Genomic DNA, 27,911 nt, shown 5'->3' with positions numbered 1-27,911 from the left:
CCGGGGGGGGGGGTGGTTAATGTAATAAGCTACTAATAAATCTTTATATATCGAAATAATGAAATCTTCAAGGATATTATTATATATATCTTTACCTTAACTTTATTTTTATTATTATTATTTGGATTTAATAAAAAAATTTCATCAAAGATTTTTTTTTATTCGAGAAAACTTTATCCCTTAAAAAGAACATTTTGTAGGTTCAAGTAAACGAATAAAACCCTGACTATTCTAAACTCTTATAAAAAATATATGTTTTAATTTAAATTTAAAATTTATTATACAAATCTTATATTTTTTATTATCACACTATGTCTCTTAAGAAGAACCGATATTATTTGAATCTTCAAAGATGTGTACAATCAACATAGTTTTTCTTGGATAATTACAAAACAAAATACATTAATTGATTATGGAAATGCATAGTTGAATCTATTTATCATATATGCACAAGAATAAGTGAATCATAATGAAATAAACAATCACCATCCATGTTTATTCCTCCTCCTTTTTTAATTTCCCTGTTCAACAATGCTCCTGACCAACAACGTTATGTTTCTTGTTTCTTGCTTGTATAAAGAGAGACCCATCACATCATGTAATGGTTGATCCTGAGAGTCCTTCCCTTTCTATCTTTGACAATTTCTTACATCTAGTTCTCTTCTCTTCCTATCCACGTGTCTCTTTTTCTTTTTCTTCTTTGTTGAACGTTTGTTTTTTATTTAGAATAGCATTTTCATCAAAGGACATGATCTTCTACACGGTAACACCAACCATAATGGTTTGACGTTATGGTCTCATCTATTTTTTAAAATATTTTTTGAATAGGTTATATTTTTTATATAATTTTAATATATTAATATTAAAAAAATCTAAAAACTATTTTATGCCTTATTTAAAAATATATTACACCACCACATTACAAACATTATCAAAAATTTTGACCCATGATATTTTGATCTTTGGATACTCATCGGTTCCAAATATTCAAGCTCCTGAGTTCAAGATAATACTGAACCAATAAATACATGATCAAATGACCTATCTTATTAAAAAAATATGAATAACTTATTATAAATTATAGAAAACTTTGCTGAGTGGTGATAAAGATGAGATCACACATGAGTGGTTCATGTGTTTTTTTTTTTTATGGACCTCACGGTCCTAACAATGACTAGCAATCTCCTCTTTCTCATCTAGCATTGTCTCTGTATTAGATTTATTATATTTGAATGTTTAAATTTTTAATAAATATTTAATTTTTATATTATTTTAATTTCTTTTTATTTATTTGATTTTAATTTATTTTAATTATTTTTCTACTTTTGTTTAATATATTTTTTAAAAAATATATATTTAAAATGTTATTGATAGGGTTATTAATGGACCACATCCGTCTATATATTCCAAAGAGTTGAAAAAAAATTACTGTAAATATTACTTTTATTGTTAACTCTTTGACAGAATTATAAATGATATTTTATCAGTGATATGTTATATTTACCGATGAATATACAAACAAACAAATAAAAACACTAATGGAATTGCATATAATATTATATCAGTTATATAACAAACTTTCTGAGTAAAATACTGCCAGAATAAAGTAAAAAAAAATTATTTTTATTTTTTTGCATATTTTTTTTGTTTTTTAATCAATTAATAAATGTATTAACAATGAACTCATTAATAAACCAAAAATTACTAACTAGAGTTTTTCTATCGGACTGTTTTTGTCTATGGATGTGTCAGTAAAATAATTGTCAAAAAACTGTAAATATAAATACTAATATAAATTTAAGTAGATAAAACTTTTAAATCCGGTTGTGGAAAATCTAGTCAAAGTCAAAATCACAACAGCAAAAGAATCAATACATCGTCACTTTCTTTATTCTTTTTGATGTTCAACTAGCAGTTTGTTGCCGGCCGGCCAGTGAACCGATTGAGAAACAAAAGAATTTGACAAAGCTGGCCGTTGTCTGAGTCGTTGTTTTGCCTCAGGGCCGGGAGCTAATTTATAGCATCGTCGGATTAAGGAAACATTTTGTTCTTGTCTTGGGTGCCATTTACTTAGCATGTGTAATACCCTAAAGGATTTGCTCCTTTTCTTTCTCAGAAAATCATATCTTGCTCGTCTTACACTATTGATAATTGAATCAGAGTTCTATCAGCTTTGGCCATGTGTGCATATCATATTTGGTTAATGGCAAGTCCATTTAGTGATATCAAACCAAGGAGCTCTATCATTGAATTAAAGTAGAAGATTTTATATGAATTAAATTTGAATAAAGGAGTTGATATAACTGAAATACAATAATGCATGCAAGGGTACGTGATGAATTTTTTATTTTTTTTTTCTCACACGGGAAGGATTATTTGGTTTTTAGCTATTTAAAATAAATAATCTATATATGGCTCCCTTCTTTTTCCGAGGGTATTTGTAAATATAATAATGATTATTTTTTAAAATATTTTTATTTTGTAAATACATCAAAGTAATATATATATATATATATTATTTTTAACATCAATACATCAAAATAATTTAAAAATATAAAAAACTTGTAAAACTCAATTTAAATATATTCTCAAAGGGGACGAAATCACAAGATAGTGAATGCTTTATCTTTTATTTTATAAGATAAACTTGTTGAGTCACCCACTTAAACTCAATTATGTAGATAGTAGGAGGCTAAAGAGCTGGTTTGGTATTGTGTTTCAATTTATGTTTAGATGTGTTTGAAAAAATATATTTATTATGAAAAAAATTTTAAGTGTTTTATAATAATTTTAATGTGTTAATATTAAAAATAAAATAATTTAAATTTTTTTATTTTAATATATTTTTTAACAAAAATATTTTTTAAGAAACACACTACACAACGATATATGAAATTATAAATCTTCCCAGCTTAACGGACGTGGGTCGGTTTTAACTACTGGGATTGAGTTAGAAATAAGGATTCTAGTGATAGAGGTCTTAGAATGTGTTTTGAATTAGTTTTTTAAAGTCTTTTTAATTTAAAAATGTATAAAAATAATATTTATTTATTTATTTTTAAAAAATTTATTTTTTATATTAACACATCAAAATAATTTTAAAACAATTAAAAAAATCTTTAAAAAGAAAAAGAAAAAACACAATCCCAAGCACAGCCAACAGTGACTATTTCCTGCAAAAAAAACTATAATAAAGTCTTGTTTATAAATCTGCAAAGACTAGGATTTTTTTCTGTCACATTATGATCTCTAATTAATACTTGACAGCTTTCGACAGTGACTGCTTCTCACAAACGATTCTATCATAAAGTTATTTAATTCCTTCTAATCATAGCTCTTGACAAAGAGTGTTTCTTCGCCGACTAAACTTGCAAAAAAAAAAAGTTTTTGTTTCAAAAACGTTTTTTTTTTTGCAAGTTTAGCCTCAGCTAAGTACTGTGACTCTGTATGAACGCTTCTTAATTGGAGAATCTTAGTGCATGGTTAGTATTTAAGGATAGAAATAATATATATATATATATATATATGAAATAAACAAAAACGTGTTTGGATTAAAAAATATAAAATAAACCTGTTTTCGAAATAGAAAGCATATGAAATATATTATCTTTATACATTTTCTATCTTTTTTTATTATTATTATTATTGCAGGATAATAACTAATAATTTCCATTCTATATTTTACTATTTTGATACCAGAAACTACGGCATCAGATTTCCAGATCAGAAGTGGTTTTAACGGGGAAAGGAATTTCCACAATGTTTCCCTTCTTTCGAAATCAGCACGCTTGATGTGGCTGGCTGTCTCCATCTCACCAACCTAGCCAGCCATGCATCTCCGACGACATCAATCCAGAACTTCCCGAGCACTCTCACCCCATGACCTAGGTCGTACACCACCTAATGCCAGAAAAACACAAAAGAAGACACCATTAATTGGAAAGTCAATTGCACTAACTACTAGTAGATTTCCATCACTGTTTGCGATTATAATAATCCATCCTCTCTTAGATGTTGACTCGAATGATAAATACATTTGTTTTCTAAATTGCTATCCTATGTTCAAAGTCCAACTAAAGTTGCAAGATTGTTTTTTAGGTGACCTAACAAAGTCATAATAAAAAATAGAGAGTCTCCATAGGTATGCTAAGCTAAATTGATTAACTGGGGAATATCTTTATGTTCTAACTACCAATACTTATAACATAAAGATTAGAGAGAGAATAGCATCAGAACCCACAAAAAAAAGTGATAAAAATTCTCCCAAATACCTCAAAAAATCTTTTTTAAAATCTTTTTCTATAAAAATTCTCCCAAATACCTCAAAAAATTTCCACTGTTCTCTCTCTTTTGTTTGCGTGTGTTCTTTGATATTTTCTAACGTTTAGAAAATTTCCCTTTTTTTTTTTTAAACCACCACTTTCCCTTTGGTGGTTGGGACTGCGAGGTTGACATTTTTTGTATGCATGTACGCGTTTAATCTGAATCGCGCGGAGATTTCAAGAAAATTGTATCTTGTTGACAAAGGAAAGATGTGAAAGCAGCCTTATACGAAAAAATGCTGTCTTGGTCCTGCCCTCGTAATAGCGTTGGCATTAATTTCTTCACATGATTGATTTCATGGAAGAAAATTTCTGAAGCCCTCAAAGTTTCGCGGTAGGTACGTAGATGACTGGTTTCCAAGGTTTTGAAAAACATGCCCACTCTGATATTTATTTCAAGTCTTCAACATTTGGAAAAAAAGAAGAAGTAAACTACGTTTATACACGATCAACAACCTCCACATATGAAGACTTTTGAAAACTTCCACGGAGAAACAGTTGGAGAAGCTTCAAGGAAAGCACATCAAAGACGCTTGACCCCAAATCACGTCACCATTACCAAATTTTGAGCGAATAATTCTAATAAATTACCCATTTTTTGTACAAATAGACGCAGTAATGACTGCTTATCTTTGTGTTTTGATCAATCATTAACTGCTCACTCTTCATCAACTGTCACATCAATTTGTATCGAATTTAGCATGACTTGTTTTGCGAATGATTTTCTAAGCATGACTTCACTCAATTAGAATCAAGGAGGGAGATTTCAAAGATAAGTCCTAAAATTCAATAATTTGGTATGTAATATAATATGGAGGGGGAGAAAATGTAAGCGTATGTTATTTCATTTTGGCAACCCTATGTTCTTGTTTGTCGGCTTGCAGATGACCATTTAACTATGAAGGCCAACTACTTGGACCCCCTTCTTCATCCATTGACAAACTTAGTTCGCGCTTGTCAGCTTTCAAGTTTCAAAAAACTTGATGTCCTTTGCATCGAGGTTTTCGGTTAATTTATGGGGTAGTTCCTATGATTTAATTATTTGCAAACAGAAGAGCAAGTTAAAAGCTAAGAGAAGAAGAGTTTCTCCAGATTAGTCGGCTTGACAAGAGATTAATAAATCTTGTAGAATAGTGAAAATCGAGGTATGAAATCCTGGCCATGTCATGATACCATTGCATCCTAAAACATCCTCCTTTTCATAAATGCATACGTTACAACATCCAGAGTCCTTAAAATAATGTGGCAGAGGTTGTTTCATAAACACCCTTAAGATTGCAATCAAATTGAGGTCTAAACACGTCATGGGCTGCGGGATCCATTACAATACAAGCCCGATCAAAACCATTGTTCCTGTCTAAGCCGAAGGATTGCTTGCATGTACTTCACTAGGGTCGCAAAATATATCCTTCAGATGCCTAAAACAGAGGCGCTAAAACTAACACTAGTTCTAAACGAAACCAAACTCACAACGTTTCCCTATGCGTCTCCGTCCGCTGTGTCTGTACACGAGATTTACCAGTTCCTACTCAGTTTCAGGTGAAAAGGAAGAGCTCACTTCCCCTTGTTGTTCCCTAGTAGATCCATCCGAACCATGAGATTCATCATCCCCTTTGGAACTTCCATCTTTGGATGGTGTCACACCGACTGAAGTTGTCTGCTCAGAGTTGAAGCTACAATACTCGGTACCAGCTTTGGGACTTCCATTGTCAGATGGATTTACAGTCTCTGGCATTGCTTGCTTGGAGTTGATATCAGGCAATGGATTGTCGATCTTCAACTTGACAGTAGAATTTTCACCATCATCTTCTGAACCACTATCTGACCCTGGTTTGTTTTTCCCATCATCTTCTGAACCACTACCTGACCCAGATGTGTCATGATCCGCAGGTTTGTTGACAAGAATTGGTTCGTTAGGCACAGCACCATATGCAGATCTTCTAGCTCTAGTTTTGGAAATGTTGGCAACTCTGCTCCTGGAAAGCAATCATACATTTCAGTCATTAGCTGACCATTTGAAAAGCACAACTCAAACGAAAGAATGCAAGCCAACCTTTTTGAGGATGAAAGAGCCTTTGATCTCTTCCGTGACTCTGACTTCGTCTCGCATTTTGCCTTTTGCAGTCTGGGAACACATTGTAAAAGCAAAGCCCAGATAAGACCTAACATTAAGGAATCAGAAAAGAACCTATCTACAAACTATGGGAAAACCATGTTATTATAGTCTTATTTATAAAACTTTGAAGCAAAATGATAACTAAACTTACCCGTCAGATGAAGTAGCAGCTTTTGGAACATCAATCTCCTGCTCCTGCAAACATTATTAGCACAATTGCAAGCCAGTTAAATTACTTCTTTGGAACAGTTCTAGAACATACAAGAAGAGGAAAATATGAAGCACAGGATGGGGCAAGAGACCCACTTGAACTGGAAAAATATCATCTTTAATTAGTTCCCACCGCTGCCTTTTGAGATTAAGCTTCTCTTCATCCCCATCAGCATACAAGACCTGAACAAGTCATCAACAGAAGTATTTTAGAGCTATGATAGGCAGAAATGAAGATAGATAGCCCCATTGATGATGGAAGTTGGGTGAGAAGATTTGGACTCTATCATCCACAATGAACCAATTACTCCATCAAAGGAGTAATTTGGATCCATAGATCTTACAAGAAAAGCTAAAGAGACAAACAAAAGGAGTCATTGCTGTAAGACAATTTCTCATGATTTATCATAAACTTTGGCCCCAGGTACAGTCACAATTGCTATATAAAGACTGAAACAGTAGAAGACAGGTTCGAAAAGCTATTCCCCCCTCCTTCCTTTTTCTCCAGATAAGTAGGGATCACTCAGAGTCATCTCACCCTGTGCTTCTTTTTGATGGGGTCATAGGAATCAACAACTCCTTCATAGAACCTGCAGAACAAGGAATCATGCTTAGAAACTTCATGATGGATGTTCTTTAGGAAAGATCAAGAAAGCTGAGCATTAATTCGAATTTCTGAAGCCAGATTCCCAGCCAAAGATGTCTAGTCCATCTCAAAACCCATGATCTGCGTTCACTAAAAATAAAAAGCAAGTGACAAGTGGAATTCTTTTACAAATTGATGGTTTCTTCTTTTTCTTTCTGTGCTGAGCTGACATCAGGCAATAGCTCCGCACCCACAAAAAGCGTTTTCAGAAGCTCAAAATACAGTAAATAAAAACATCAACTTTCTCCGTCAAAGGAAAACTTAGATACACCATATAAGATCAATAAAGAAAATTACAGCATGTCATATGTAAAGACGTTCAAATGAAAGATCCTCTCTAATAGAATATGACACACTGCCTAACCCTTTTAATCACCCTCAGTAAGATTTTGTAATGTTCAAGGATCAACATAAAACAAACCGAAAGAACCACCTTGTCCATGTCATGACTGTAATCGTTAGAACCCTGGTGGAAGACAAAGACATCAAATTGACAACATGATCTCTCTTCAGCTAATTTGTTAAGCAGTTATTTCCAAGACCAGTAAGCATGCAGTCATCAAAGATTTCATTATCATTTCAAGTCTGCACTTTTGGGAGAAAAACAAACAAGATAATGATGAATAAATTGCTCTCATCCCACTTCAAAAGCCTATTCAGTGACCTTATACTCAGCATATATAACTTCAGTCTCCAATATGAACATAGAACATGTAGAAGTCCATCTAACAGATCATAGTACAAAAATTTATCAAGTCCTACAAGCTTTGGTGATTGAAGACAAGTACAACACAACAAGAAGCAAGACATGACAGGAAATGCAAGAGAAATTCAGACCATCTAACATATCCTTTTCAGAAAATTGAAACTAGAAGTCACATGTTCAAGTCTCACCTCTTATCCATTGGCCACCAAACCTTTATTTTGCTACCAACCAATTGCTCACTGAGATCAGGAGTTCCAGAAGACTGAATTTAAGAAAATAGTCATTTCAATAAATTGAAAACGAACAAAGATTATAGAAGAACAAGAAAAAATCTCTATCTATAAGCACAACGTATAAGCATGCTTAAATGAAATACAGGTGAATAAAAAAAAAACAATGCATAAGCATGTGACAGATCCCAAGATGTGTTGTCACAATCCAAGAGCTCCAGAACAAGCTTCAACAGAGCTTTTTCATGATAACCCAAAGAGAAAAGACTAGGTCTCAATGATAGTTTTCAATGAGCATGAAATGAATTTATTTGATGAAGTTGATATTCCAATAAGAACTGACAATTACTAGATAACTTCAGAGTATTTGTATGGTTTATACCCTATATCAGATAGAGGCACATCATCACTGTAAACCACAAGTATGTACCACCCCTGTTAGACTTAAAAAGACTACTGGCATTTATTCATGTTCAAGGCACAAAATTGGAGCACCAATGCAACAACCTCCTTCTGCCCAAATAGCAATTTGACTATTAGTCCAATATTTTCAAGATCATCAATAAAACAAGAAAGCAAAATTATAACTTGCCCACGGCACACAAACATTCTGATTGCCGAAGTACATAATTGTGCCTTTGTGTGACTCCACTTTTTCCCTTTCAGTTCTGTTGGTTATAGCCTTATTTTCAATCCGTTAAGTCAATATGGAAAACTAGTCGGAGGTTTATCTCCCTTCACAGTGATTAAGAATAAGCTCGCCTCCCAGTCCCAAAGCAGTTTTGAGATTGTGACATCTCACTGCACTTTTGAGTTGCAAATCATTGGGTAGAACAACTAGATCTCGCAGCAGCACAGCATTTCAAACTCAAGACATGCATAAAGGGCAGGCAGTTGAGCTAATAGGAAAAAAAAAAAAAATCAACTGCTGTACCAGAGGTCTACCGGCAGAAATAAAGAGCACATTGTCAACCTGATATACTCCTCTCTCTAGACACTTCAAAATTAGGTAATTTGGCAAAGACCACTATGATTCATCTTTTCAACCTTATTTTATGGAACATTGTTCAGCAATTTTATAGTATGTCCATATTTCAAACAGAGACAAACTAATTCATAGGAATACCAGTTGAGCTAAATGTTACAAAGTGGAAAACTAGAAATGAAAATTAAGGACGAGAAAAGAAGAAAAGTTCCATTGACTAGAAACAAGTTATTCAGTAACAAGAAATAAGGATTATTACCACTTCCTTCCTCGGAGTACGCTTCCTCTTGAGTTTTGTTTTCGGGGTTTCTTCCAGGTAACTTCCTTCCCCGTGTAATGATTTAACCTTCTGTACAACTAGCAACCATCAAGATAATAGAAAAGCTTATGCACAACAAACATAAATATTTGTCAGGTTCTTATTCATTTAATACCTTATCTCTAAATGCTTCCTTAACATCCTCATCTGATGTACCATCCAACGACCTTTTCTTTTTAGAGTCTGTTGGGACTGACAAGCTGTGCTTATTAAATCTCCTGACCGCAATCACAATTGACTGATGGTGAGGCTTTTTCTCAGGTTCACTTAGGACAACTGATTTCTTTGCAGATACTACATGTCCAGAAGACAGAGATATCTTCTTAGTAATCTTTGAGCCAAGTCCAACTTTTCTTAAGTGCTTTTGTTTCTTTGCTTCTGAGTCACTTGTTTCTTTAGAACGCTTTATCCAAATAATATCATCAGATTCTGGAGCTCTCTCTTCAACCTGAGCACTCACGCTTTCACTCTTTGACAATGATAAAGGACTTGGATCAGCATCTTCATTCATGCTGATCCCCTTTTTCTTTGGTCGGCTGCCTTTAGGATGACTTCCAGCAGATATCTGTTGCTGTGGGGATAGGGAAGAAGACCCTGAGATTTGACCAGTTTTTGTGGTAAATCCTGTTGGTTTGGTCACACTCAAATGTTTTGATGACAAAGCTACCTTCTTGGAAACTGGAGTTTCTGAGGATAAAACATCAGTGCCTTTATCATGATGTTTTTCACGGGGAAGTTTAGTAGTTTTTCTTCCTGTATTAAACCAAGGATCGTAGCCTTCTTCTGGATTCATCAAAGAATTAGGTTTCCAGCCCCTTTTACTTGGAACGGTCTTTGGCTCCTTTTCTAACCTGACTTTAGGTTCAGCTTTGTCCTGTGCATCAGTGCTTTTAGAATGCTCAGTAAGAAAGCAAGGGTCTAGCATTTTTGAAGCAGTATCCTTTTTGACAGTCCCGGCATTTCTAGTTGAAGCAGTTCCTTTGCTTGCTTTTGACTTCGGAATCACATCCTTGCCTTCAAAAATCTCTCCCTGACAAGCAGCATTTGGTGATAATCCCTTGGACATTTGGCCAACAGAAAAAAAATAATTTTACAGGGATGAGCATGAAATTATATTAAATGGAAACCTAGTTTAAACACAAGAAATAATCCAAGATTACAGCAAAAGAGCTTTAGCCACAAACGCTACCCACTTTTCACCTTATAAGTCGCAACCACTTCTATAAAGAATAAAAAAAAGACTACTCATCCTAGACTTTGTGGTGTGCCTCAAATACATATGAGGTAAATATACGCTCCCTCTCTAAATAGCTTTTGCAACAGTCATGAGTTTTCTTATTTCTCTTTATTTTATTTTGCATTAAGGTGTATTAGTCATGGATTGATAATTGATAACCAAAATGTGAATAGCATGACTACAATCTCATGTGGTCCCTCTGCTTTGCACATTCAGTAAAATCAACCATGTCCCTTAAGTTGGACCAAATTAACTCCACTTCCAATTTGAGATTCTCCATTTGATTACATCATAACATGGCATTTAGCTGGCCATTTAATTAGAAATGGAATGAAGGGAAGGGGCTGAAATCACCTTTACTTAGAAGCAAAGGGGTTGATTTGTTCTAATTTGAAATAAAGGGCTTCATTTAACGAAATGAAGAAAATACAAAACCATGCGTGAATTTAGCGAATCACTGGTAGTATAAGACGGTAAAATAGGCCTCATCTTGCAACAGAAAATTATAAGGGTTTTAGGCTCTACAAAAAAGATAAAGAGAGAAACCAAAACTCATCCTTGACAATGAAGTCAGGATTTATATTTAACAAGAGACAAGTGCACTAGAACAGTTTTCCAACAAGGAAACAATTTTACAATTGCAAGACAACATCATGAAAAACTCCACTCAGATTTCAAGCAGTTATAGACAGAGAGAAGAAACATACCAAATGTTCCCCAGAAAGATTGCTATAATCACCTTCGAGTGTGCAAGAGTCATCTTGGAATATAGAAGCAACTATTGGAGCATATTCATCCAAAAGTATATCTGTAGACTGCACTGCTTCCTTGAGATAGGGCTTAAGTTTAGCAGCACTGTTAGTGATAACTCTTTCCCCAAGCTCCCATGCTATAGGAGAAACACTCTGGAACCATAGTGTAAGATATTGTAGAGTAAATCTCACTGAATCTATCAAGATCATGATGCAAAGGAGAAACATTCGATGAAAGACACACCTGGTTTTGCTTTTTTACACTAGCTAAAAGTAGAGTGAGAAGCTCTGCTGAGATTTCTTCACTTTCGTCAATGACCAGGGTCATAATTGTTTCCATGGCTAAGATTACAGTTTTTGGATGGTTGGACCTAAAAGTTGAGAAAAAAACCCCATCAATTGTTGAAGAGAGACAAAATAAATATAGGCATTTAAATGAAAGTAGACAGGAGGGGAAAAAAAGGAAAAGAAAAGAAAAGCAAACAACAAGTCCCAAGCTACCACTGCTTCTTCTATAACAACAAGACAACAAACAAACCACAGTGCCAAACTAGTTCAGGTCAACTATATGGATCCTTTTGCACCTCTCTGGTGATAATATACTATCACTGATTCTTCTGATAACAAAAATAAAAATAATGCTGCCACAGCTTCATTATGAGAACTGAAACAACAGCAATCATAAATGCAGCATCCTTAGCATAATGGATCTGTCGATTTTATCGAGAAACCAGTTTTAAAAAAATTCTGGACCTTGCCACCCTAGCACAAGAATGCGTCTCACACATTTTACATAGGCTATTGCAGTGTCAATTTTTAGTAATAAGGTTACCATTTGACACAAAGATGAGCTGACACCATGATATAAAATATACCCTACAGCACTCTTCTCTGACAAATATATAGCTGTTATTGTCTTCTGTTCAGTATATTTCCACTTGTTTGTATAACTGAAATTTCTGTTCATCATTTATCTGTTCCATTCATGCCATGATCAATGAAGATAGAAGCAAAGAACACTGTTAGTAGAGACCAAGGCCCTGATGACCTTTGCCCTTCTTTCCAGTTTTTATGGTGACTTAGGTAACAACCCACCAATGGTATCCCAAACATTAACCAAAGAGTCTATCATCCAAAATCCCACCAAATTTCCCAGATTTTTTGGAACACCAAATAAGAACAGAATCAAAACACTAGATATGTAGTCATGTAATGAACTCTTTGAGGGCGCACTGATCATAAAGCAATAGGCAATTTAGGTATCTTAATATCTCCAAACCTCCATTTGAAGTCAACAGGAGTTTCCCATGAGGTGAAATCCGACGAACTATCATGAAACTGAGTAAATGAATCCTCTCCCTCTCAGTGACCACCACTTTTTTAAGGACACAAGCAAACCCAAGAAGCACAACGCCACCCATGAAATGCACACCTCAAGTGGGCTGTCTTAATCACTCCATATTAAGGATGCCAAATGATGCGATGTCCAATCTTTAGGTGGGTAAGGCGCATTGCCACATACAAACAACTCTTGGGTTGCTTCTCATCCATAATAATCCTCATCCTCTTTTCCATAATCATAGACAGTAGACCTTTGCAATCCAATCTAGACTAAGAATCAATTTTCCGAAGGGAACTATATAGAAATGCATTTTAAGTGTAAGAAAACTCCTCCTGACGCATAAAAAGGAACCTACAACTGCATATGGAACTTCTGAGAGTTTCTAAAAGATTGCTGAATGAAGAATACAATTGGAAAAAAAAAATAAGTATACTCCTGGCATGCTCTTAACATAAAGTTCTGAAAATGAAATTCCAATATAATTAACAAAATTATTATTCAAACCCTTATTCTCTTTAATTTTAGCAGCTCCAAAACTTAGTTTTTAGAGGTATGACAATGTTACTCTTTAACAAAAAGTCAAGTTATGGAATCTAATGAGCAGAAATTACTCACCAACTTAGAATGAACACAAATTAGTTATGGAACTATGCTATTGAAGATGGTACTACAGTCTGTTCGATTGTAAATGGGAGATAGAACAATACATGGTAGCAGTGGCCCCTATATCTTTCAGAAAATGACATATAAACATGAGAAGTTTGTGAAGCAAAAGCTAATGCCATTGACAAGGCTCTTAACTCTTACCTGATGAATTTCAGAAAGTGTTGGAACATCTCTATAATTAGTTCATCCAACTCCAGGTCCAGCATCACCAAGCATGACCTCACCCTTGCTACATTCTCAAGAATTGAAACTGCCTTTGTATAACAATGACCAGACGTTTGGGATAATTTTTCAAAAGATGCTACTGTCAATTGAAAAATTTCCTGTTCATCATTGGAAAAGCAGACAGCATAAGAGCCCGGAAAAATGTAGCAAAATGTAATGAAGAAATCTTGTTCTGATCACCCACACACGTGAAAATTGATTTTATCTGCTAGGAGTACCTTCATTTGGTCATCATTGTAAGGAGCATCTGGTGCTGTTATTCTTGTAATCTCACTCATGCAAGATGCAACTGCAAACCTTACATCTTCATCTGAGTGCCTTAAAAGGGCACTAGAGATTAATGCCTTCATTGTAGGCAAAAGAGCATCTTGCATTGATCTTGGTGGTGCTTGCTCCACATTTGCGAGGAAACGCTCAAGTTTCTATAAGAAAAAATGAAACTCAACAACAGATCAATCCAATTTCTGTCAATGACCAAAGCAATTAAAAAATAGTAAAGAAACAATATGATGATTCTAAAAGTGTGAAAGAAGCAGTACAGAAGCTATCCAAGGATCAAATAACCAAGAAAAATGACATCACAGAACAAAAACACTGTTACAGGCAATAAAGCCCAAATTATATGAAAGCCAAGTAGAGTCACAGCAAAGACCCATTGAAAAAGCCCCATTAATAAAAAGCACCCTAAAAGACAGTTTAAAGTGCATCATCCAAAACAAGCAACAGAAAAGACATCTATATTTCAAAATCCATTAAGGCAAGCTGGAATCTTTGTATAACTCATCACCAGACACACATCATGCCACAATCCTCATCAACCAGATGGCAACGTCTTTGTAGGATAACCATTTTGATTTGAATTACTCAAATAAGATTGTGCCACCATTTAACACATACACATCAACTAGAGCAGACCTTACTAACTTTTATTTGCTAATAACAATAAATCAAGCAAGACCAAGAGTTCAATTCCATCAGTTATTTTCCAATCATACCAATAGAAGATGCCGACACCAATAGCTGCAAAATTATATATAAACATAGCGTGCCAGTTGCATTCTGAGGTAATGCCACAGTTCTGATTATAAGAAGTTTCACATGTAGAAAATATCTGAGAACAAAAATAAGAATATCTAGGTGCAGAGTCTAGGAGAGATATAGGCATCCAAAACCCAAATGTATGTCGATGGTTTTGGATCCTGCCAGGAGTGATTGCCTGCAAGTCCATTTGCTCCTAACTCATCCTAAAAGGCATCAGCCATGCCCTTAGGCAAGAGTATAAATGCAGAGCCTCTCTACATTATGCACCCCTGTCATAACATCGCACATTAACACAACACACCCTTGTAATTTTTTATGAATAAATGGAATTGAAAATGCAAGATCCCTCCCAGCCCATTTATCATGAAATGATTATCAACCATAAATCCATCCCTTCCTGGGGAACAATCCTAACAATAGAATAAATAAGCAACAAAGCCAAAAGATAAATTAATCTCTATAGAGGTCATATAAGGCTCAGTAAAAAATCAGAAATGAAATCCGAAAAACAGCCAACATTCAACAATCATTAAAACTACATTGAACGATTTCAAATTCAACACTCCAATTAACAGGCATGCAAACAACAAAATCCCGGGGAAAAAACTTACACAAACATCAATATCTAGTGTGTTTTTATACATGACTAAAGGAACTAAAAATGAAGCCCGTATACGATAACAACAACATTTTTTTGCAAAATTGCCAAACAAACAATCATTAATCCATGCCAGTCGTCACCAAAAATACCAAAACGTTTATATCCCTGCACCAACTAATGAAGCCCAAAAAACATATTCAACAAATAATCAATTCAACATTCTAATACAATGTCAAAGACCATTAAAAAAAAGGCAAGCACACAAAGCAAATAAAAATACATATGTATATACAAAGAGATGAAGAGGGTGACGAGACATTACATCAAGCATGTCAAGAAGGTCATCAACAGATGATGGAGGGTTTAAGAGACTTTTTCCAGCCTCTTTGAGACGTTCTTGAAGCTCCGTCTCACTGTAAGGCATTTTAACACTCTTTCAACGACGAAAACCAAAACCCCAGAAACCCAAATCACAAAAGACCCTCACTTTCTCTGTAAATTCAGAGCTGTAAATTCAGAGACTTTTCACTCAAACCCACACCAGAAACAAAAGAGCAACATGGTATTTATTAAACCCGCGAGGGATTTGTTTTGCTGACAACTCCACCACAGCTAAGTTTTAGCAAAGTGTTGTGCATGCAAGCAGAGGTTACCAGAGAAGCAGGTTTTTTTCCTCGGATTCAACCCATTAATTCAATTGGGTTAGAATAATTGGGTTTTGGACATTTTTTTGGTTCTGGCTTTTGGGAATTCTCGATTTCTCTCCCTTTTTTATTTATTTATGGTCTTTTTCACTCCTTTTATGTGCATTACAGCAGATAGTGTTCGGGGATCGTCGAGGATTTTCATTTTTTTCTTTTTTAAGGAGGCAAAGGTTGTGTAGCCTTCTCGCTAGTTTTACACCAAATCAGAGGTTGTATGTTATAGGAGATTTGTTTTCTTTCTTGACTTTCTAAATTTAAATTTTAAGATTAATATTCAAAAAAATATTTTCTCTTTAAAAGAAAAGATGATACAAGGAAGAAGGGTTTTAGTTTAATTGACAGACAAGTTATATTTAGGGATTATTATTATTATTATTATTATTTTGTTAGGATTTAGAATATAAGGAAAATTGTTACTATCATTGCTTTAAAATAGTTTAGAAGAAAAGATGATACAAAGAAGACGGGTTTTAGTTTAATTGACAAACAAGTTAGATTTTGGATTTTTCTTTTCTTTTTTAGTATTTAGAATATAAGGAAAATAGTGACATGTCCGAGCACATCATTGCTTTGGAATAGTTTAAACTACAGTCGAATTAAAAAAAAAATATTTAAATATTACTAATATTTTTTTCTAACGTCCGAGCACATCATTGCTTTAGAATAGTTTAAACTATAGTCGAATTAAAAAAAAATATTTAAATATTACTAATATTTTTTTCTAAAAAAATAAATTCTATGGGGATTAAATAAAAATAAAATCAATGTAACCATATTAGTTTTATTAAATAAAAATAACTTATATAACTCTTAAAAATAATATTTGACTAAACAAAATTTCAATATAATATTTTTTTAATATTAAAATAACAATATATTGAATTGATTTTAGACAATACGAGTTAACGTGTTAAATTTATGACCTAAGTTATGAAATTATGATAACTTTATAAAAAAATAAATTAAAATAAATTAGAAAGTCTAATTTTCAATCAATCCAATATTAAAGAATGAGATTAAAAAAATCAATTAAAAAATAACCTAAAAAAAGATATAAATTAATATGTTAAACTTGTAGCGCGAGTCATAAAACCGAGATATCTTCATAAAAAATAAATCAAAATAAATTATGAATTTCAATATCCAAACAGCCTAATATTGAATAATGAGATTATAAAAAGAAATTAATTAAAAAAATATAAAAAACAATATGATTCAATTTATTAAAATCATGATCTGAGTTATCATATTGAGATAATCTTATAATAAAATAATTTGATTTAATTCTAGTTAGCTTATCAAATTCACGACCTTGGCTTTAAGACTAAAATAACCCCATAGAGAGAAAGTCAAAATAAATTATTAAACTTGATTCTTAATCATTTTTATCAGATTTAATGTTGAATAATAAAATTTATAAAAATATTAATTAAAAAAATAACATAAAAAATAAGTCAAGTTAAGTTGGATCGAGTTAATCATTAAGTACTATTATCAAATTATGAGACTAGGATAACATAACAAAAAAAAAATCAAAATAAATCTTCAAGTTTAATTCCCAATCAAACATAATATTAAATGATAAAATTGAAAAAAAAATCAACTAAGAAAAGAAAAAAACAAGTCAATTAGATTAATTTGCTAAACTTGCAATCTAAATTATGAGACGGGAAAAAACTAATAAAAAACAAGGTCAATGTTGAATGATAAAATTTATAAAAATCTTAATTAAAAAAATAATATAAAAAATAAATCATGTTAACCTGAGATAACCATTAAGTACTATTAATGGATAATGAGACTAAAATAACCTAATAAAAAATAAAATAAATTATTAAATTTAATTTATAATCAAATATAATATTAATTAAAAAAATTAATTAAAAAAACTATTAAAAAATAAATTGATTAAATTAACTTGTTATATCTGAATCCAAGTTACGAGACAAAGATAACTGAATAAAAAAATAAATTTAATATTAAAAGGCTAGTAACCTAGACTATAAAATCAATATAATCTCCTAAAAAAACATAATTAATTAAAGTTAAAATATCAAAATCTATAAAATCTAATCTTGAAATTAAAATATTCTCGTAAAATCAAAACAACATAGATTTTAAAACTTAATTATCTGATAGCTACAAAGGCTTGTAGTAAATTAGGGGGCTCGTTGTCCTAGCTATTGCTATAGCTAGTGCTGGTGTTATATTGATTTATTGTGCCGATGTATTACTCATAGATTAAAATAAAATATTTTTTAATTAAAAATATATTAAAATAATTTTTTTTATTTTTATATTAATATATCAAGATGATTAAAAAACATCTAAAAAATTTATTCTAATATATTTTTAAATAAAATATAGATTATAATACCATAAAAGAGCCGCATATTCCTACATTCACTAATAGAAATTTTTTTTTTCTTATAAGCTGTGTTTGGTTTTATATAAAAAAGATAAAGAGATTAACATCCAACCCATTTTAGTCATGTTCAATGCTTTAACAATAAAAAACGAAAAACAAAAAAAAAAGTTACAGAGTGGACACTTAACCCTCTAAAAGGGATCGAGGGAGCCAGTGATAGGGTAAGAAATTGGTAACTTAATCTCTAATTTTTAACCTTAAACCAAACATAACTTTAACTATTCCTTAGGTAAGAACCGAATTAATTAGTGGTAACTTGAGAAACAAGTTTACGAAGATTAAACTCAAGAACTTCTTATTATAAAAGTTTAGCATTACTGGTTATTTTTACTGATCAGCATGTCGGATTTGTTTTATTAAATTATACAGAAAATTATCTCATGAATCTTTTCCTTCATTTACTTAAAAGGATATTGTCAGAGATACTTATTTTTTATATATAATTTTATTAAGTGATAATTGCTATTACTGTATACTTAATTATCACATGGAAAGGTTTTCAAATCATAGAATATGAATCTTAAGTAGTGTGATAATTCCAGTGAGCTCATTTCCCTATTTTAAGTACTGTGATTAAAAACAACTTCATCAAGCTTCATTCCAGTAAAGTGTGATTAAACAGTACTATCCAGTGAAGTGTCCTTATCAATTACTCATTAAAACTAAAGCTTCGTTCCAACCACCTTCAACTGCAAATATCCAATTTCATGTTAATTTAAATTTATTGACAAGTTATTTATCAGACGAAAATTGATTTATGATCAATCAAATGGTCAAAACTAGTTTAACTCTTTTTAAAAAATATAATAATTCATGGAAAGAATTTGGTTTATTTTTTATTTTAAAATTTTTTTATCTATACAACACTATACTATTTTATCTGTTTGCTTCTACGATTTACAAATATTTTTGAAAAAATTTGATTTTTTTTTATTTTTTTATTAACTTTAAATTAATATATTTTTAATATTTTTAAATTATTTTAATATGTTAATATCAAAAATAATTTTTAAAAAATAAAAAAATATTATTAATATATATTTTAACATGAAAAACCATCCAAATAAACCAGCGTGGTCAGCTTGCACAACAAACCAACGGCTTCAATGTTTGGCATGTGAATACAGGATGTCCATCACAGGGATTTAATTGCATTAAATGCTAAAATCTGAGAAACTTAATTCTAAATATCAATTTCAAATCAATAACTTCTTGAAGGGCTCTTGGATAATCGAAGCAAGAAATTGAGAAATGCTTGCAAAATCATGCGTCATTTCAGCAGCAATATTAAACTGGTCACTGGCACGTTCAAGAGAGAGCTCAGCCTTACGAGCTAATTCTGCGCATCATCTATATATTAATCAAGGCCTTAATTCTGCATTTCATGTATCGAGAAAGATTTTCACCACAACATGAACCAACTTGATTAAAAGTCACAGGAAGCGAAGACTCAAAATTCCCAGGGCGGAAAAATGGAGACTAGAAAACACTAAAAAATCCCATAGAATTGTGGGTCCATGAAAACATGGAGTAAAGGTCTCTACATATGAAATTCAACTCATTAGATCCATTGTAACTCAGTGAGACTTGACATGCTCCTGAACAACGTTATAGCCTTCACTTGTCTCGCCATAATCCTGCAAACCAGTAAAACAAAACAAAAATGTTACGCCTAAGATGACAAGTCAGTACAAGCATGCTATACCTGAAAGGATCGGTACCTTCACAACAACGCAGGAACAGCCAACAACCTTCCTGGCCTTGCCCTCAGAGTCAATCTTGCATAACTGCATGTAGGGACGCAAAAAACAACAATGCCATTACATAAATGTTAAGGTTAAGCAAAAAATTAAAGCTCTTAATGGAATGAAACATGCAAGTTTTGGCAGAGAAAAAAGAAAAGACATGATCTGTAACAACTATTACTCCTGCAATGGGAACATAACCTTTTCTAGTTCAGGCTAGACAACAACTCAATCATTGGAAAGAATAACATGAAGTGGATTTCAGAAAATAGATGGAAAAAAAAAACACAAAGCAATTTACAACTAAGCTATAAATAGACTAAAAACTTTAATGGTTAAGATGAAAAGGTTAGTAGAAAAACTAAACTTACCCCAGCCCACTCGCCAAGAGTCTTAGCACTGGGAACTGTCAATAAGCCTACACCATGGTCAGCACAGAGTGCTTTGACGAGTTTGATATAGTCTGGCTGGTTGCAGTCCTCTGCCAATACACAGAGCTGGGCGGCATGCTTCTCAATCACTTTGGCACCTTCATGGAGGCCCCGGGCAAGTCCACCATGAGCAAGGGACTTTTTCAGAACAAGCTGCAATGCTGTCATCAAGTCCATGGCCTCAAGAGGCTGAGCGGGAGTCTCAGCAGGACCAGCAGCAGGAGCAGGAGTCTCTTCACTGCAGAAGCAAGAAAAGCCAGATACATCAAAATAAATAAAATACACAATGCCCCACCATTATGTTGGCTATAAGGAAATAGCCAATACATTTACAGTGATTTATCTAAATTCGTGTAATTTTTTTTAACACATTGTCCTTTCTATCACTTTTTTTCTTTTTTAAAAAAAGAGAGGGCCTCTGGCAAAAGCAAAATAATTCAAAGAAACACTAGAAAAGCTTTAAATAATATACTGAAAGCTAAGAAATTGAAAGAGATCAAGATCCACTTGTAAGATGATAAGTTGAAATGTGACTAATCTCTACAGCATAGAAACCATCCGCAGCTCTCAAGAATAAATCAATCCAACATGTAGACAATTACCACAAGCAATAGCAAAAAACAGAAAAAGAACCTAGCATGTCAAATGTGCAACAGCATTATCACCAATAAGAAAAACCCACAAATAAAGAATTACAAGTTAACCTCTAACAAATACTATAACTATAATAGCTACTAAAACAGGAAAACACAAGCAAAATTGAGTTAAAATCATCATTTATTCAAACAGTTACATACCTTGACATTTTTCGGGTTTTGTTGATGATTTTAAAATCTCCTCGCTGCAAAACCAAAAAAATCCAAGAAAAAAAATCAGATGTCAAACAAGATAAAACAAGTTCAAGAATTGAACGTAATTTGATTTAGAGAAAGGGGACAATGACCTTTGCAAGTGAAGATGGACCGGCTGCTTGTGTGTCTGCAAAGCAAGGAGAAGGGTGGTGACGGGAGACGATAATATAACTGGGGCAGAAACCTATTAAACCCTAATTCTTAATTGACCGTCTTGTCCTTCAATTCTTTTCTTGGGTTTCTTACATGAAACTGGTCAGGGCCTTAAAACGGGCCCAATATCGAGCTGAGAGGAGCCTCAATAAATTGGAAATCAAGACAGAGCATGGTCCAATAAAATATAACTATATATATAAGAAAAGGAATTAATAAATAAAGATTAATTCTTTTTCTAATCAATTTGCTATTAATTAAATAAATAATCACAATCAGATATATTGAATTCGTTGATTTACAAACTGCCTCGGATTTCATGTTGAATTGAATTTTATCTGTCATTTGATTAAAAAAAAAACTGCAAACATATCATTTTGATATAAAACTTGATTTAATATACCAATTAATATGATCACTCACATCAAGACTTATAACTATATATGTTCAAAAGATCTTAATTTTTATTTTTGAAAATAATAAATAGGATTTTAATTTTATTTTATTTTTAAAATCTTACTAGTAAACGTGAGACTTGAGTCTAGATTGAATTGAATTTCAACAAAATAAATAAATAAATAACCTGGAATGACCCAACCTTACACGAACAACTTGATTAGCTTCGAGAAAAATCCGACAAAACCCATTAGCCTTTTTTAACTAAAGTTAATCAGATCAAAAATGCATATCCCAGATTGGTTTAAAAACCATGATTTTTCTCCCTTTGGGAAACTGATCACTTTGTGGCTTGTCGTTGGTCGTCTCGTTGCCTTTGTAGAAGGTTGTTGCTGAAACATGCTGCCTTCTTTCAATAAAAAGATTATACAAGTTAAAACCTGTTCCTTTTACAAAACCAAATCCATCTAACATGCAGGCATTTTTCCGAATCAAAGCAATTCAACGCTCTCTATCAACTTGGCGTATAAATAGAAGCAGATATCCAACCTCTGCAGCTAAAGAAATACAGCTTAAGTTGCGAACTAACTGATGGAAAACAAAAGGATGCCCAGAGGTTGTCCAAAAAGACCCCTGCACAGCTGTGAAATACCTACAACGCACATAGACTTAGAAGTACAGCATCATGATTCCGGAGCTCAATAAAGCACCATCACTATGCATATCAATTGCAACATTAAAAGGTTACCAATACTATCTTCGATTCATTTCCTGAAAAATTGCTGTGTCAACCTGCAATCTGCAAAATAAAATTGAATGCTTGTTGCATCTCAAACACCATGAGAAATTGGTACATGAGGAAAGATGAAAGGAAAGGGGCAACCAACCACTTAGCTATACGAGACATTCGTGGAACCATTCAATCATAGTTGACTACTTATGCAAGCCAACAAGAATTGAAGTACATTTCTCTTACAGTTTAACTCTGGACCCAAATCATCTTTAGAATGTGCTTGAAGAATGAACTCTAATAAACTCAAAAGTAAAAAAGATTTCAAAGCCACAAAGCCAGTTTGCTACTAAATCTGATTATTGTAGTAGGAGGTGCGGGGAGGGAGGGAGACCAATGAGGTGAAAAAAGAAGAAAGCAACTCATGTATTAAGGAAGCAGAGAGATAAGGAAAATGAGAAACAATCCAACAATAACTGAGATGATGAACAGAAAAAATAAGCACGTCCCTAGAGCAGAATTTAGTAGCCTGGAAAGCTGCACTAGCTGGCAATGGATAAAGATAAGGTGCAGTCTTATAATTGTAAAGAGAACAATAGATGTTGTGTCTTCATTTAACAAAATGTTTTATGTTCACCATACTTCAGAAACGAAAGCAAGTAGATGGAGATTATATTCATAGTTTAAGAAACCTGTTGTACAAGAGTGTACAAGAAATTCTGGTGCCAAGCACCCACATCAACTTGAAAGGATCTTTCTAAGCTTTTTCTTTCTTTCTATTTTTCATGATCAATGGATATTTTGTCCATTCTCAACACCTAAACCATACAACACACCAGCATACTTTTCCAAGGAGCCGCTAAAGAAATTCTCTTTCAACTTCCTGAATGTACAAGCTGTAAGCAAACTATCTGAACCTGCTTGATGGCATATCCCAACTCTTTCCACTTCTAACAACTCTGCAAGCTTGTTCAGCCCTCCATGAAGACTATTGCAAAACTTCATCAAATGCTTGATATCATAAAGAGTTGGAAAGTACATGTTGATCAAATTAAAGAACCCTGCTTGTGTATCCGGTAAATTCTGGCATGTCAAAAGCTTAAGCAGGTACCCAAAATCATAACCACTATGAAATGTCACCCAGTACACGTTATCATTCAACACAATCCCAGACGACATCAAGAGCTCACCAAATCTGACAGCATCAATACCGTTTTCATTGTTCTTCTTAAAGTCAATCCCGCTCTGCCGCAAAAGTTCAATCGAATCATTTGCAAAAACATCCTCGTTCAAATTGAACTCACGGAAATTAAACTGCCAAATACAATACTTATCCGTGCCACAAGTTGGTAAATTCCCTTGTTCATCTGAAAAGGTAAGACCCAATTGAATCAACTTCAACATATCCACATTATCCTTCAAAGTCTGGTAATGATAGTCATTACTATTCTTGAAATTACCCACCGGACGCAACACAATGCCCGGAAACTCCGTGTCCATGGCAATATAAGGGAAATCATCAACTATTTCACGGATATGCGCGAATTCTTCTTCGAGATTGTCATTCCACACCTCACGAATTAGAATAGAATCACCTTTTAGCAACAACGACATCACAAAATGAAACCCACAACAAAATTGCTTAATCCCAAATGCCTAATCAAACTAAACATTCAAAAACAGCACCGAACCCTAACAAAACCTATCAATCACCCAGCACATAAAACCAAATCTGCAACAAATTTCAAAAACAAGAAACCCATATCAGCTTTGAACCCTAGATGCCCATGAACAAGAAAATAACAAGTAAAGAAAGCACATATAGCGATCCAAACAAATCAATGAATAGTAAAAAGAAGAAGAAAATAGAGAGGGAGAAACAGGGAGATGGAATCTGACCTGGAATAAAATAGATTTGAAGGATCTGATAAGAGATCTTCTAGAGAGAGAGAAACAACCATTAAGAGAGAGAGAGAAGAACATGAGTAAGCAAAGAAAAAGTTGTTATTATAAAGCAGAAGAAGATAGTGAAAGAGATATTTTTAAATACAGTAATTTTGTCTTTTGTCTGTTTGTCTTTTCTTATTTTCTTGTCTTTGATTTTGTGTTCCATGTATATATATATATATATATATAGTTATAGACAGTTTTGAGGGAAAAGAGGCTTCCTTTTCTCTTTTTACCTCTTCGCTTCGTCAGCACAGCACGGTGTGAACAAAACAGAAATTAAGGATCCAGTCCCTGAGGAATCAGATTTTTCTTGTTTTTGAGCTCGAGCCCATATTTATTAATATTCCATTTTCATTGCTATTTCAGTGTTTTTTTTTTCAATTAATTTTAGTGTATCGACGGTGACTTTTTTTTGTAGATCATAAATCAGAATTATAATGCCCTTGGGGTGTTGTAAAGAAGTCCTTCCCAGCAAACTATCTTCGAACATGAATCCCGAGCCCAATCTCTAGCTGATGCAACTTGATTGACAGGCGATTAATTAAAAAGAAAGAAAGAAAACATAAAGAAACATTCTAACCACGAAAAGTTCTCACGAGATTCTGTTCGAGCAAGGGAAAAAGTTTTCCCGTAAAGAGTTCAGTCCGAGAACATGAGTCCGATGTTAGCGGTTTTGTCAGTACCATCAATGCGGCTTTTGTTCACCAGCAAAAGCCTGATTTGAAATCCTAAACAACTTAGTTATAAAAATTATAAATATGCTCAAAACTAAAAATTTCTCAAACAAGCAAAGCCTCCAACAATAATTATCTTATAACTACACTCAACCATTCACCTATAAAAATCTTGTTTGAATTTATAATATGCTCAAGAATATTAATATATTAACCTCACAATGCTAAAACAATTATAAAAAAAAAATACATACTATAACATGATATAATATCTACTTACAAGTCTATTTACATTTACGACAATTGATTGACGGGCTAACTTTATCAATATCATAGCTTCCATGTGTTAAAATGATCTTATCAGCAGCCATGATGTACCGTCTCTCCAAACACACCAGGAGTAGAGTTGAAGGTGCCGTTTGTTTACGCGGCTGCAGCTGCGGTTGCGTTTTAATTAAAACACAGTTTGTAGTCGTTTAGTAAAGAAAAAAAATCAGTTTATTGTACATGGATTCCACGTAACTTTTACGTTTAAAACACAGTTAATAAAAAGCAGATAAATACTGTTTTTTATTCACTGTGCACGTTAATTGCACTGTTTAGTGAACAGTACAATTCACTGCACTGTTCACTCAGTTTTTTTTTTCTTTTAATTTTATTATATTTTTTAAGTGTTAATTTAATTCATGTTTTTTAAATGTTAATTTTATTAATATTTTTTAAGTGTTAATTTTATTAATATTTTTTAATTTTATTAATATTTTTTTAAGTGTTAATTTTATTAATATTCTTTAATTTTATTAATGTTTTTTAAGTGTTAATTTTATTAATATTTTTTTAAGTGTTAATTTTTTTAAGTTTTAATTTCATTAATATTTTTTTATTAATATTTTTTTAATTTTATTAATATTTTAAAAAAACTAGTTTACAGGGAATTAAATTTATTTGCACCGTGATGTGAACACTATTTTTTTCTCGAAAAACTAATATAGAGTAAATTAAATTTACTCACACTGTAATATCAATTTTATACTTAATAATATTTTATCTAATTTTTTTACATGCTTAAAAAATTATGAAAACTGTAATTCTTATCGAATAAATTTTATACGTAATGTAATTATAAATAGTTTAATAAAATAAAAAAAATATTTTATATAAAGTATTATTTATTTCATGATATAATAGGAGTAATTAATTCTATAATAGTTAAATTTAAAATCATCAATATTAATATATATTTTTAAAAATTACTTTTTCTTCAACTTCAATTTCAACCACAGTTTTAACCAACACATTTATTTTTTCAAACCAACCTCAACTAAAAATACTTTTTATAAAACAACTTTTTTCAAACCACAACCACAACATCTACCACAATACCAAACACACTCGAAAGTGTTGAGCCAATGACCATGACATGCATATAGTTGCGATCGGTGGCCTTACAAACAGTTGTAGTGGCTCGTTGACCCTCTTGTAATAATATCTCAACCTAATATTTTCTCGACACATATCAATCCAATCCGTAAATAAAACTCATAATTTATCATATATTAATTTTAAAAACCAACCATATTAAATTTTCCATGAATGAGGCCCATATATACTCCAGGTCTATGAGTGGATGTTGAACTAGTGTGTTAGATATTATAGTAGCTTTTATGGTTGTGATCTGAAAAAAAAATATTTTATAAAAAATATTTTTAATTAAGGTTGATTTGATAAAATATATGTTTGGTTAAAATTGAGATTAAACAAAAAGCTGTTTAATGATTGTGATTTGAAAAAAATTATTTTTAGTTAAGGTTGGTATGATAAAATATATATTTAGTTAAAAGTAAGGTTGAACAAAAAATTATTTTAATGTGTTTAGTTAAGAATGTTTTTCAAATTAAGGTTATAAAATAACTAATATATATATATATATATATTAATATTGATGGTTTTTAATTTAATTATTATCGATTTTAACTATTACTATTACACCATAAAATAAATAATACTTTATATAAAATATTTTTTATTATTTTATTAAATTATCTGTAATTTCATTACGTACGAAATTCATCCGGCAAGGGTTACAGTTTTCATAGTTTCCTGAGCATGCAACAACATCAGGTACAAAATCATCGGACTAAAATTGGGATTGCGATTAAATTATAAAAATGCTCATCATAATATGATCTCTTTTTAATGCAATTATATAGTGTCATTGATTAATGTTAAACACTAGTTTTTTTAATAAAATACAATATCTAAGAATTTTTTTAATTTTATTAGATTAGACCAATCCAATGCATTTAGGTTTGGGTCAGACTTAGTCCGGTAATGAATAATAAAAACACCCTTCACTATTGAAGAATAAATTTATTCACTCCGCAATGCTCCCTTTGAAGAACAATGGAGAGTGTGTCCATACGAAAAAGATTGGGAAAAGGAAGGGAAAGA

At 32.3% G+C, this 27,911-nt stretch overlaps 3 protein-coding genes across 6 annotated transcripts; all 3 read right to left on the bottom strand.

Moving 5' to 3' along the window:
- Positions 1 to 5,454: 5,454 nt before the first annotated feature.
- On the bottom strand, positions 5,455 to 16,331 carry LOC105132632 (Tudor/PWWP/MBT superfamily protein). Of its 4 annotated transcripts, none has more exons than XM_011036233.1 (13): positions 15,721 to 16,331; positions 13,975 to 14,178; positions 13,673 to 13,854; positions 11,768 to 11,894; positions 11,479 to 11,676; positions 9,650 to 10,591; positions 9,475 to 9,561; positions 8,189 to 8,262; positions 7,187 to 7,238; positions 6,745 to 6,831; positions 6,590 to 6,633; positions 6,376 to 6,447; positions 5,455 to 6,298 (listed from the first exon to the last, which is right to left on the bottom strand). In XM_011036233.1, the coding sequence occupies exons 1-13, from the start codon at positions 15,820 to 15,822 to the stop codon at positions 5,848 to 5,850; spliced, it is 2,622 nt and encodes an 873-aa protein (XP_011034535.1). In that variant the 5' UTR covers positions 15,823 to 16,331; the 3' UTR covers positions 5,455 to 5,847. The 4 variants fall into 4 exon arrangements, with proteins under 4 accessions (XP_011034535.1, XP_011034537.1, XP_011034534.1 ...); XM_011036235.1 differs by having other exon boundaries at positions 9,475 to 9,564; positions 9,650 to 10,564; positions 15,721 to 16,329; XM_011036232.1 differs by having other exon boundaries at positions 5,468 to 6,298; positions 9,475 to 9,564; positions 15,721 to 16,329.
- Positions 16,332 to 19,860: 3,529 nt separating this feature from the next.
- LOC105132631 (Ribosomal protein L7Ae/L30e/S12e/Gadd45 family protein) lies at positions 19,861 to 21,749 on the bottom strand. Its single transcript, XM_011036231.1, has 5 exons — positions 21,650 to 21,749; positions 21,504 to 21,547; positions 20,647 to 20,944; positions 20,252 to 20,317; positions 19,861 to 20,167 (listed from the first exon to the last, which is right to left on the bottom strand). Exons 2-5 carry the CDS (start codon positions 21,509 to 21,511, stop codon positions 20,108 to 20,110), a joined length of 432 nt encoding a protein of 143 aa, XP_011034533.1. The 5' UTR covers positions 21,512 to 21,547; positions 21,650 to 21,749; the 3' UTR covers positions 19,861 to 20,107.
- A 1,680-nt stretch (positions 21,750 to 23,429) lies between these two features.
- On the bottom strand, positions 23,430 to 24,841 carry LOC105132629 (Polynucleotidyl transferase, ribonuclease H-like superfamily protein). The gene is made up of 2 exons (XM_011036230.1): positions 24,736 to 24,841; positions 23,430 to 24,568 (listed from the first exon to the last, which is right to left on the bottom strand). Exon 2 carries the CDS (start codon positions 24,448 to 24,450, stop codon positions 23,626 to 23,628), a length of 825 nt encoding a protein of 274 aa, XP_011034532.1. The 5' UTR covers positions 24,451 to 24,568; positions 24,736 to 24,841; the 3' UTR covers positions 23,430 to 23,625.
- Between the last annotated feature and the right edge of the window lie 3,070 nt (positions 24,842 to 27,911).

Source organism: Populus euphratica, unplaced genomic scaffold, assembly GCF_000495115.2.
Source record: "Populus euphratica unplaced genomic scaffold, PopEup_1.0 scaffold87.1, whole genome shotgun sequence".
In the NCBI taxonomy this organism is placed as follows: Eukaryota; Viridiplantae; Streptophyta; class Magnoliopsida; order Malpighiales; family Salicaceae; genus Populus; species Populus euphratica.
Note: the sequence above shows the minus strand (reverse complement) of the source record. Positions and strands in the feature narration are given on the sequence as shown.

Coding starts and splice junctions, on each gene's coding strand:
- LOC105132632 (XM_011036232.1), bottom strand. CDS start 15,822: ATGCCTTACAGTGAGACGGAGCTTCAAGAACGTCTCAAAGAGGCTGGA. Junction 11,677..11,767: donor GTGTAAAAAAGCAAAACCAG/GTGTGTCTTTCA, acceptor CTATGGTTCCAG/AGTGTTTCTCCTATAGCATG. Junction 9,565..9,649: donor AGGAAGCATTTAGAGATAAG/GTATTAAATGAA, acceptor CTAGTTGTACAG/AAGGTTAAATCATTACACGG.
- LOC105132629 (XM_011036230.1), bottom strand. CDS start 24,450: ATGTCGTTGTTGCTAAAAGGTGATTCTATTCTAATTCGTGAGGTGTGG.
- LOC105132631 (XM_011036231.1), bottom strand. Junction 20,318..20,646: donor CTCTTGGCGAGTGGGCTGGG/GTAAGTTTAGTT, acceptor CCCTACATGCAG/TTATGCAAGATTGACTCTGA. Junction 20,168..20,251: donor GTTCCTGCGTTGTTGTGAAG/GTACCGATCCTT, acceptor ACTGGTTTGCAG/GATTATGGCGAGACAAGTGA.